This window comes from Felis catus, chromosome D2 (genome assembly GCF_018350175.1).
Source record: "Felis catus isolate Fca126 chromosome D2, F.catus_Fca126_mat1.0, whole genome shotgun sequence".
In the NCBI taxonomy this organism is placed as follows: Eukaryota; Metazoa; Chordata; class Mammalia; order Carnivora; family Felidae; genus Felis; species Felis catus.
In genome coordinates this window covers 74,974,199-74,986,304 of record NC_058378.1, presented here as the reverse complement: position 1 = coordinate 74,986,304, position 12,106 = coordinate 74,974,199, and the positions used below count along the sequence as shown (strand labels likewise).

The following is a 12,106-nucleotide window of genomic DNA, read 5'->3' as shown; positions in this document are numbered from 1 at the left end:
GCCTGCCTCTTGGAATACACACACAGGACAGGCTTAAGGGAGAAAACTCATTTCTGGGGGAGCATCTATTCTGTCACTGCCTGGACTTAGACAAGTGACAAAAATTGCTGTTCCCCAATGCGTTGTTAAAAAAAAAAGATCTCTAGTGGCTTCTCCTATGGTTGGGCTAACTGCAGTGTATCAGCATGAATTTTCAGATCCCTTAACCAAGTTTTCCAGTATTCTAACTGCAGTCCTTATCTCTATTGTCTCTGTCTTCTGTTTTCTGTATCCAGTTGCCTACTGCCATCATAAAGCATAATACCATCTCCTGAAGTTCATGCAGCCCAGAGTTTTGTCTCCTACATGGGGTATGAGCAAGGGACATTTGGGGTGAGCCAAAAAGATCTGTTTAACTTAAATGTAATAAGGTTAGGGTTGCAACACATTTGTTAGAGCTTCCTTTAATAAACCACAGTGGGGGAAGGGTTCCTATATTTATTTAATCCCATTTGGATCGACTTGTATTTCCGGTGTGTGCAGGTACATCTGTCATTCATTCAGAGGCAGTAAAGTACAGAAATGGAGGACTTTGGCTCCAGGATCAGGTGCATCTAAGTTGAAGTTCCAGCCTCAATGCTCATTAGCTGTGCCATTACAGTTAGTTACTTAGCCTTGAAGAGCCAGTTTCCTCATCTATAAAATGGGTATAATAGTTTTGAGGTGATCAAATGAGACAGTATATGCAGAGTACTTAACCTAGTGCCTGGTATGTGAAAGGCCCTCAACAAACAGTGGCTATTTTTATCTGTTCAATCAAAAGAAATGGGTATTAGGTATCTGCTGGGCTCAGCATGTTGTAGGTAGCCATAAAGAGTTTATAGTCATGGCTGGTGGAGGCAGGGGGTAAAACACTTTCAAAGGTAGAAAGTAATAAAGGACAGAAAGATCACGAAAGGGAAAAGACTTTCAGGACAGGCTAATCTAAGAGTTGGGTCTTGTGGGATATGAAGGATATGGAGTTGAGTGGAGATGAAGCAACCAGCATTCTGAAGAAAGGGAGCAAACCCTGAGAGAATTATTGAACAGGAATGGTGAGAACGTGTTAGCGTCCAGTTAGGCTTGCATATACATAGAGTTGGATAGAGGTGGGAGGCCAGACCAAAAAAAAAAAAAAAAAAAAAAAAAAAGGATTAGAATAGGAATGGGGTACATGTTGATTGGAAATGCCATGCTAAAGGCCTCACCTTCCTTTGATGGGCCATTCAAAGCTTTTAAGGAAGAAGAGGTAATAAAATCCTGTGATTTGCTATCTACTATATGAAGTGTTATTTTTTCCTCCAGTTGTCTTACAAAATTGTTTTTTATTGATGATCTCTCAGATTTCTGGAGCACTGTGAATACAGGAAATTCTGAACATTGGTATGGTTTAATTGTGATGTCCTGGCTGAGAGAGAGAGACTAGTCTTAATTCCAGTGAAGACCAGAGAGAATAAAGATTTAAAGTGGGCTATTCTAGTTTACTTCTTTTTTACCTTGCAAATACTGACAGGACCAAAACTCTTACCAGATTTGATCTGGAATGGGGCAAATGACCAACTCTCTTTTCTGGATGGTGTCCCAATGGTGAACTTCCAAATGCTGACATTTGCATGCAAATGTTGTGAAGGTTGTCTTTTTATTATTTTTTAGTATTATGTATCAGTGATATCTACCAGAATGATGGCTCTAGTTATGGGGTTTAACTACATCCCAAATCCTTTTTCACCTTCATTACTGCAATTTCCTCTTAAGATACTTTGATGTTTATTTATTTTTGAGAGACAGAGAGAGACAGAGTTTAAGTGGGAAAGGGGTCTAGAGTGAGAGGGAGACACAGAATCCAAAGCAGGCTCCAGACTCTGAGCTGTCAGCACAGAGCCTGTCGTGGGGCTTGAACTCACAAACTGTGAGATCATGACCTGAGCTGATAGTCAGATGCTTAACCAATTGAGCCATCCAGGCGCCCTGTCCTCTTAAGATACTTTGAAGCAAAATAGTGCCTCTGCTCTTGGGTTCATAAACCCCTGTTGGTGAACATGATGAGAAACATTACCAGATAAAGGATTAGGCAGGCAGAGACTGCATTTCATTTTGAGTTTTTTTTCTCTCCATATCATATTGGCTTTAGCTAAATTGATTACAACTCAGGGAGTGTGGGTTTGGAATAGATACAGTTGCATAAAATTGATTGCTTTTCTTCCGATGTTGACTTTTCCTCCTGTATGAGTGAGTCACTTGAATTTGCAAGGTGTACTAATTTTACTTCTTTCCAGCCTAATGGGGTATCTGCAGCTAGAGGACAAAGGACAAGAGCTTACCAGAAAGGGGACAAAGAGGGGATGAGACAGCTTCAAAGGAGGGAGGTTACAAAGCCTCCTTCTTTGACCCTCTCCCCACTGTGGTCCGGGTTAATTTGCATATCAATGACGACTTAATACTACTAAAGGTTTTATGTAACTTTTAAGCTTCTCAAATGTTCATTACTTTTGTTATCCTAGTGGAAATCCTGCAAGCACCAGTATTATTTTTAGTCCTAAAATGAGGTAAGGAGGCCTGGGGGCGTTTATGTAAGGAGGAAGAGGGTAGGGCCCCAGTTCAGGAACTTGCCTACTTACTGTCCTGGGAGAATCTGGCAGATAGGGGTAAGTCATGGTAGCTGAGAAAGAAAGAGCAAAAAGGGTGAATGGGGGGTTGTGGGGGCCAAGTATTGAACGGTGCCTGTGTAGGGTAACTGGCATGAAGGCGGCATTTTCTGACCGAGGGAGGTAAAAGCGTCGTCATTGGCACTAAGTCGGTGACCCATAGCAGGAGCACGTCACCACCTTCCCACCCCCAGAGACCCCAGTTTATCTGCCCCCCCTCCACCCTACTGTTCTCGGAGTCGGCAGCCCCGGTCCAGGAAGCAGGCAGCGAGGCCCTTAGAACCAGGCTAGGTCCCTTCTCTGAAAGCGCTGCACCCAGAGAGGGGCGGGAACTCCTTAATCGTCCTCTCCCGGGGACGCACGCGCCGCCCCGCAGCATGCCGCGGGAGCTGTCCGCTGTTCTGAACTCTTTCTCAGGCTTGGCCGGATTCGCGGCTCTCCTGGCGCGCCGCAGTCTAAGGGAAGGGCTCAGTGGGTCCCGGGAAGGGCAAAGGCCGGAAGGTCTGCGGCAAGCTCCATCCAGGCTTTAAGTTTTATTTTATTTTTTAATTTTATTTTCAGGCTGTAAAATTTAAATCTCCGCAGGAACCTTCTACCCACTCTAGTCCAGACTCTAAGCAGGATCCAGCTCTTAAGGACCTCTTCACATCCTGTGGTGTTGCTCAATCCCTCACTCCACTTCTTCCCCTGCGCCTTCGCTGTTGAAACTACACCAGGTCCTAGCTCCTGCGAGCCTAGCGCTAGACGCCGCTCCTCTCTCCTCGTCCACTTCACCCTCCTCCAGAGCAGGACTCTCCCCAGGCGCAGCAAGCTCCTGCAGTCAAGATTCTCCCTCGTGCCTCGGACCCAGGTTTGTCGGCCCCTCCTTCCTTTTCTGTTTCCACCCTCTCCACTGTCCTTCTCTCTAGTTGTCTAAGCACCGAGTCGGGTGGTGCGCGCTCCGCCCCCATTTTCCATACAAGGGAGCGCTGGAGGGGGGGCGGGGCGGAGGGGAGGCGCTCCCAGTCCCTCTCAAAAACTGCGAGCCCACTGGGAACTCCTGAATCCGTTCAGCTCCCGCGGAGAAGCGAGAAGCCTGCATTGCCGTCGTGGGCTGAGGACAGCTAGGGGACAGCCGGGATTCGGCCCCTCCCTCCCCGTAGCGTTTTCCCGCCCGCCCAGCCCCACTCGCCAGGTAGGACCATGCTCCAGGGTCTGACCTGCGTGGACCGCGAAGGCTCTAAATTGAGTAGGAGGCGTTTAAATAATCTGCACATATGTGACCTAGCATAGATTTATTTTTACATGGGGTATGACCGCACTTTTGATTGTTGTTGTTGATTTATTTTGGCCAGTTATTCTAAAGGGAGTATTTGGGTAATTGAGGTGGGGGAGGGAGGCACGAATGGTGTAGGAGGGGTGGATGGACAATGGGAGGGGGTGGATGGACAATGGGAAGTGACAGACTTTGATTCTCTTTGGACAGGTGGTTATGGCCTCACTGCCGACTCAGGGTCCCCCGGTCCCTGACTTAGTTTCTGGGTTGCCACCGGCGGCCTCAACTCCTGCCAACCAGAGCACAGAGGCCTCAGCGGACAATGCGTCGGTGACTGGCCCAGGCGCTCAGGCTGTCACGCCTTTCCAAAGCCTGCAGCTGGTGCATCAGCTGAAAGGGCTGATCGTGCTGCTCTACAGCATCGTGGTGGTCGTGGGGCTGGTGGGCAACTGCCTGCTGGTGTTGGTGATCGCGCGAGTGCGTCGGCTGCACAACGTGACCAACTTCCTCATCGGCAACCTGGCCTTGTCCGACGTGCTCATGTGCACCGCCTGCGTGCCGCTCACGCTGGCCTACGCTTTCGAGCCACGCGGCTGGGTGTTCGGCGGCGGCCTGTGCCACCTTGTCTTCTTCCTGCAGCCCGTCACCGTCTACGTGTCGGTGTTCACTCTCACCACCATCGCGGTGGACCGCTACGTCGTGCTCGTGCACCCGCTGCGCAGGCGCATCTCGCTGCGCCTCAGCGCCTATGCGGTGCTGGCCATCTGGGCGCTGTCCGCGGTGCTGGCGCTGCCGGCCGCCATGCACACGTACCACGTCGAGCTCAAGCCGCACCGTGTGCGCCTCTGCGAGGAATTCTGGGGGTCTCAGGAGCGCCAGCGCCAGCTCTATGCTTGGGGGCTGCTTCTCGTCACCTACCTGCTCCCCCTGCTGGTCATCCTCCTGTCTTACGTCCGGGTGTCGGTGAAACTACGGAACCGCGTGGTGCCAGGCTGCGTGACCCAGAGCCAGGCCGACTGGGACCGTGCGCGCCGCCGCCGCACCTTCTGTCTGCTGGTGGTGGTCGTGGTGGTGTTCGCCGTGTGCTGGCTGCCGCTGCACGTCTTCAACCTGCTGCGGGACCTCGACCCGCAAGCCATCGACCCTTACGCCTTTGGGTTAGTGCAGCTGCTCTGCCACTGGCTCGCCATGAGCTCGGCTTGCTACAACCCTTTTATTTACGCCTGGCTGCACGACAGCTTCCGTGAGGAGCTGCGCAAGCTCTTGCTTGCCTGGCCCCGCAAGATCGTGCCCCACGGCCAGAGCATGACAGTCAGCGTGGTCATCTGATGCCACTGCACCGGGCCTTGGCTGGGGACCTCCGTGTCCACTGGTCTCCGAGGGTGCCCACCTGAGGCCGGACTGGAGAGCTTATCCCCAGCGCCAGAGCAAATCCAATAGGTGACCAAACTTCCAGCCTAGCCCTCTTGTCCAGCTGTCTTGCTTTGTCCTTGTGTCTTTGTAAAATGTTGAGTGGGCTTTGGAGGGAGTCTTGTGCTTTGCTTGCAAGAGGCCAAGGAGAGGTGAGAGGATTTATTATTTCCTCCCTATGCCCTGAATGCCAAACAAAGCTCTTTCTCCTGGTTCATAACAGTATTTCAGAGGCGTGGCTGTCTTCCTCGCCTTCCTTTCTGCTTGCTCAATGGTGAGATGAAGGAACAATGGGGTTGGGATTTCAAATGGCTGCGCTGGGGTTGGTGAGGCTTTTTCCGGTTGCCTTTTAAGAAGGACTCGACTGAGCTAGAATGCCTGATGTTGCTTAGTCAGTTTGAACCCATTAATTCCTAGGATTCCAGGGAAGTATTACAAGTCTGTATCTGGGATTTCAGCATTTCCTGAATAAGACCATTACACACCAAAAGGGTTTTACTTTTAATTTCACTTGAATCCATAGCGCAAAAACACTTAGAAACCACCTTTTGATAGCAGGATCTTCTGAAAGGTGGTTTCTAAGTGTTTTCCCTCCTCCTTGTCACCTAACTTCTATCTGAAAATGATAAGATGAATTAGTCAATGAAAAGATAAATAGGGATAAAGAAGAGAAGGTCCAGATCACTTAAGGAGGCATATAACTGAGGACAGACATTGTATACACACCCAGTGTTTGCTACAAGGCAGGAACACAGATATTTGGTTTTCTGAATACTCAACATAAACCGTGTTCGATAGCATTCTCTAATTGCTCAGTTGCAACAGATCAACAGCTGTCATCTGACTGCTCAGCACCTGCTCTGTGGTGACACACTTGGAACACAATCAACCCAGGATACAAGGATGGGGAGACATTTACTTAAGGCCAGAACAGAAAAATAAACTGCCACCAGACCACCATCAAATACTTAATTCTTTCCAGCGTTAGAGGGACAAGCGAAGACTGCTGGGCCATGATACCAGGCTGATAACCCTCGTCTTAGCCTCCTGAGGATTCTGTAAATGAGGACAAGTACCCTGGACAAGGATCTTCACGTTGATGTTGGAGCAGTGACTGGACAGTGAGGGTGGGAGTTTTGTGAAGTGAAACGTGCTATCCACCTGCCAGATCAGCCCCTGTGGCATATAGGACAGGAACTAGTGCAGGAACTGCAGCAACTCAGTTATCATCTCTAAGACTCCAGTACTGCCCTAGCTCACTATACAGTAGAGTCAAGCTCTCTCCTTATATTACTCTCTGAAATGGGCTCATTCATTCATTAAAGTGTGCCCTGAAAGGAAGGGAAAGAGGAGAAAGGCTTGGGGATGACAAGGATTAAGTCCCATTACTCCAATGCCAGCAGCCATGATGGAAGAGTAAGTATTTATGATTGGGTTAGTTAGCAATATGAGTCTTTAGTAGTTATGTGGCTAGACCTTTCCCAGCATGGGGGAAGGCAGGAAAAGTCTGGCTTGGGAGAAAGGATAGGCAGGTTAAACTTGGGAGATGCAGGTTACCTTTAGCAATGGCACAAATACTTTCAGCTTCATCTGTGGATGTGAGAACAAAGCCTATGTCACTCCCTGTTCCACATGAGCTCATTCCCCAGGCATCCCAGAGACTGGCTCCTGTGGTTCACAGCTCCATTACTTGGGAGGCTCAAGGCCAAACAGGCATTTCATGTTTCCTCAGAGCATTCTTTTGATGGGCATGCCTCTAGAATGGAGGGGATGGGGGAAAGGATGGGATTTGTTGGGGAGGGATCTGGTTAATTGTACTTCCTTATTTATTTATTTATTTATTTATTTAGAGAGAAATAGAGAGAGTGAGCAGGGGAGGGACAGAGAGAGAAAATCCCCAGCAGGCTCCACACTGTCAGTGCAGAGCCCGACGTGGGGCTCGAACTCACAAACTGAGATCATGACCTGAGCTGAAACCACGTGTCAGATGCTTAACTGACTGAGCCACCCAGGCACCCCCACTTAATTGTACTTTCTTTGTTGGAATGTTTAAATCACTGTTCTCAGCCTTGGCTACTCCTAGAATCAGTTGGAGAGCTTCCAAAAAACACCAGTGCTGAGAACCTATCCCCAGAGAGTCCAATTGATTAGAGATGGAGCCTGGGCATCAGCATTTTTTCAAAGCACTTCAGGTGACTTTAATGTGCATCTAAGGTTAAGCCCCTTAAGAATTATTGTCTTTCTAATGAATCTCAGAAACATCTGAATGAAGCTTTGATTGTACCTGCCAAAGGTATTAAAAATTTGGAGTTGAATTCTGACAGGGCGTCCTATGCTACAGATGGGGAATAATACTCCTCTAGCTTTCAGACAGTATCCAATGAATCACACAGAGGCAAATCCTTATAATAAGAATATATAAGTATTCATTCAGGTTTCCTTACAAATCTCCTATATGTAAGGCAGTGAGTGTGTGCGTCCAGTTTTTTTTAAGTATCATGATTCAACTCTAGATCATTCGCATTATAAAGTTATACACCATGAATTATTCCAAATCCTGGTTTCCAGGGTGTTAAAAAAAAAATTGAAGTGTTCTCTGATTAGCTTGATGTAAGTCTACATCAACTGTGAGAAGAAAGTGTCCTCATTAATTACTAGAAAAGCTGCCACCTGTTCCTATGCCTACAACTTAAGTTAAAAACTTTAACATTTACATGGACTTTATGGAGAGCCTAAAGAGGCTGGAGAATTATGCCGTGTTTATAAACATCTTTACACATTATCCAAATTGGCTACTGAATAGCAACTAATTAATTCTTACCCTATCTGGAATCTATTTGGGACTAGTTTGACTATAAAGCAAACTGACTTTTTAGAAAATCTCTCAGGAGGCACCTGGGTGGCTCAGCTGGTGAAGCGTCCGACTTCAGTTCAGGTCATGATCTCATGGCTTGTGAGTTCTAGCCCTGCGTCGGGCTCTGTGCTGACCGCTCAGAGACTGGAGCCTGCTTTGGATTCTGTATCTCCCTCTCTCTCTGACCCTCCCCTGCTCGCATTCTGTCTCTTTCTCTCAAAAATAAACATTAAAAAGTGAAAAAAAAAAACACTCTCAGAAGTGAGTCCTATAGAAATCCACTTAGTGTTGAAGTAGAAAATTTTATTTGATATAACTTAGTCAAGTCCTCAAGTCCACACATCCAGTCCTCCTCCTGCAAGGAATCATACAGGCCATAAAGCTGGGAGCAGAGGCAGCCGGGTACTTAGCAGCAGCCCATTCTGAGGCTGATGGGAGGTTCTGTAATTCTCTTTGCAAGCATTGTCACCGGGCCTCACTTTTGGCAGCCCATCAATAGATTTATCTCACTAAATCAGCTGGGGAGTGTTTCAATATGCATTGGCAACGGTCACCTGGAAATAGCAACTGTGAGAGATGCTAAGGTAACAATATCCCGATTGATGTAACCTTCCTGAATTTTTGTTCTTGTGGATCATCAGCCTGTTCTACTGGTGGTGCTAAGTTCCAGGTTTCTCGGGTTGGCTAGTTAACCCATCTCTGTCCTGTGGCTTGCATGTCTGAACATTTAGTAGTCTTGCAAATGCAAGGCATGGGGCTGACATCAAGGGGACCCAGGCAAGGGTACAGCTAGATCTGAGAGCGAACCCAGGGTCTATCCCCCACCGACAAGCGGCCAGGAGCACCTTTGTTCCCCAAAGCAGATCTTCCATGGATTTCCCTCCATTTGCTGATGTCTTTGTTGCGTAAGACGCATGTGTGACTGACTTACTGTTTGAAGCTCTTCAGTTTGGGGCTTGCACTGTGTTTGATACATTGTGGGTGCTCAATAAATATCAAATTAGTACCATCTCCAGTTACGTAACCTCGGGATGGCCAGGGTCACAGTGAAAATAAATCACGCCAAGGAAAACACGCTACTCAATCCAGATTTGTCAATTCTAGCTAATTCCAGGAATGAACTGTTCATTTGGGGTCTTCTGTGACCCCTTGGTCCAAATCTCAGTAATGACAGCATTTTAATACATGGCACCAAGCTCTCTGCTCTCCAAAACTGCATGTGCCTAAGTTGACAGGTCTATCAAAGGGAGAGTAGAGAATTTCATGATTAATTTCTATATTCATCATTAATCTGGATCATTAAAGGTTAACATTTTATTATCCACTGACACATATCACTTCGGAAATTTAAAAACACCCAACGCATGGGTCTGTAAGTAAAATTTGATCACCCAGATTCCAAAATGTTCATGACAGAGTCATGAAGATGATTTTCTGACACTTCTAAGACTTAAAAATGCATTTATGGACACCTTTCCAGCGATCCATTTATTTTGCAAAGTGAGATAAACTCTAAACAGATGTTGGACGTGTGAAATATTTCTTTGGATGGATGGGTGTTGCAGACTTGATATGTTGAAAGACTGCATTCTCAGTCTTTGCAAGTAGAAAGCCTTGTTTTGAAAATTGAGTGCTCGTATTTTTAACAGATTTCTTATCTTTTCCCCCTGCTTTCCAACTCAATTCTTCTTCATTTCCTGCTCTTTATTTCTCGATTCAGCCCCTTTTCTGCTATTTCCCCATATTAACTATAATATACCTCTGATCTGAAGCTCTCTCCACTCCCGTGGAGAGCAGGTGGTGGGATTCAAGCATCCACCTTCCGGTGGGTTGGTGGGTTCGTATAAGGTGAATCACGTGGGAGAGATACTCTGGGTAATTCTGTTGCAGACGCTTCATCACATCAGCAGAGGGTTGCTCATTACATTTCCTGCCCACTGTGGGGTCTTGGAGCTCACACAATTGATCGTTTCTCAGATAAGCTCCAGGCAGAAGTGGACAACAGGATTTTGCACAGGATCTCCAGCTGGGCCCTTAATGTGGTAAATCTCACAGAGAGCTCTCAAGAGGGACCTAACAATGAAAGGTCACATGTGTTTCATTTTGAGGTTTGGGGCTGGAGCAAGAAAAGCTCAGCCAGAAAAAGCAAAGGGCAGTCTCCTCTTTTAAGTATTCCTTGCCTCCCTCCCTCAGCTCTCAAAAAACCCTCTTCCTGACTTGCTGATGACTAAATCCCACAGTCCCAGAACTCATCTCCTCCTTCTGGAGTGACATCTAAAGATGAATGGAAAGCTACTCCCTCCCTCCTACCCCCATTCACTCAGTATCTCCAGGTAATGAAAAAAAAAAATCCTTTTGAGCTGGAAAAATCAAATACAAATTTCAGGCCCCAGCTCTAGGTTAGAAGTCAGGCGCTGGGCTTCTTCCCTAGCCCGGAACACCACAGTCACCCTTGGGTCTTTATCCTAGGAGGATGGCCCCGTCACCTGGGGAGGGGGTGCAGGGCTGCAGCATAGCATGCCCTGGGGCGGTCAGGTTGGTGGCCTGGCCTTGCAGGGGGTGGAGCCACTGGGTGGGGCAAGTCCTTCCTAGGCCCCATCTGCACTGCAGATGCTGGGGCACACTGACCTCCTCATTTTCACAAAAAAGACCCAAGCACAGGCACAGGTGGAAAACGAGAGTGCATGTAAGTGCCTTCAACGGCCATAACGGTTTCTTTAGAACAAGTCTCTTTATTCCTATTTCCTTCCTACCCTAGTCTCCTCCAGCAAAGCCCCCTTTCTTTCTGTGATATAACTGCAGAGCTTGGGGCATTTTCCTATCAATATGACTTTCTGGGAGATGGAAACCTTCTTAAGGGCCTCTTCTGAGACTGATAATAAGCAATTGTCATCACATGCAGCTGAGCCAAAGCCTCAAGACCTGGCCAAAGCACAGGTCCTTCTGCCTGACCGAGGCGCGGGAAATTGGGCTTCCTGAGGACACCCAAGGGCCTGTCGTCTCGCACATCAGGTGGGGTCTGTGAGCTGCACCAGCACATCCGTGGGCTGCACTAGTGCTTTCCACCCTGGCAAGGGTGGATTGGCTCGGGGGGACCAGGTGAGTGTCCGTGGCCTGGCTGCTGGGGTCCTTCTTTCTCCCACCCCACGGGGGTGCTTTCAGAGGCTCAGAGGCAGTCACCAGCGACTCCCTCTGCATCCACATGGGCAGCAGCACGCAGTCCCTGCACCATGGGACTAGCTTCTGGCCCTCTACCACCGGCTCCTGTGCCGCTGACCTTGGCCTAGGTCCCCAAATTCCAGCGCTGGGTGCCCAGCACCTTCCTGTGCTTTCTCCTGGTCCTCCAGACAAGTGATCACTGTCTGGGTTTCAGCTTCCTGGTCTCGCGGTGGATCTCCATCGGAGTTCGTGGCCGCTCTGCAGCGGAGCCACGCGCTGGGGGCGCTCACGGGGCCGCGCGCCTCTGTTGCAGACCCCGTGGTGGCCAACAGCGCCGGACCTACACCACGGGCCTGCCATGGTCGACGCCGTGGTGGCCTCCCTGTCGCCTCTCGTAGCGTCTCACCGTCCTCCCAGCCCCTCGGTGCGCAAGGCCCGGACCGGCCACCGCGCGCCCCCAGGCGGAGCGCGGGCTCACTGCAGCTGCTCGTCCCGGTCGCCTGCGGCGTCCCTCGCCCCTGCTCTCCGCCTCGGAGCGTCTTTCACCCGCACCAGAGCTGGGCGGGAGCCTCACCCCCGACGCTCCTTCAGTGTCCTGCAACTGCTCTGCCCCTGGCACCACTCGCACCCGCGCCAACCCCATGCTCTCCAGTTCTTGCCCAACTCCGGGTCTTGTCTTCGGTCCCCATCGTCTGCCTCTCACTCTTCTACTCCCCGAAGCAGGGGAGGCCAAGGCCATGCCCTGCATCTCGTTCCCGCCCCGAC

The 12,106-nt window shown here is 49.1% G+C and overlaps 1 protein-coding gene across 1 annotated transcript; it reads left to right on the top strand.

Moving 5' to 3' along the window:
* Positions 1 to 4,075: 4,075 nt before the first annotated feature.
* PRLHR (prolactin releasing hormone receptor) lies at positions 4,076 to 7,243 on the top strand. The gene has a single exon (XM_023240991.2). The coding sequence runs from the start codon at positions 4,135 to 4,137 to the stop codon at positions 5,245 to 5,247; it is 1,113 nt and encodes a 370-aa protein (XP_023096759.1). The 5' UTR covers positions 4,076 to 4,134; the 3' UTR covers positions 5,248 to 7,243.
* Positions 7,244 to 12,106: the final 4,863 nt, after the last annotated feature.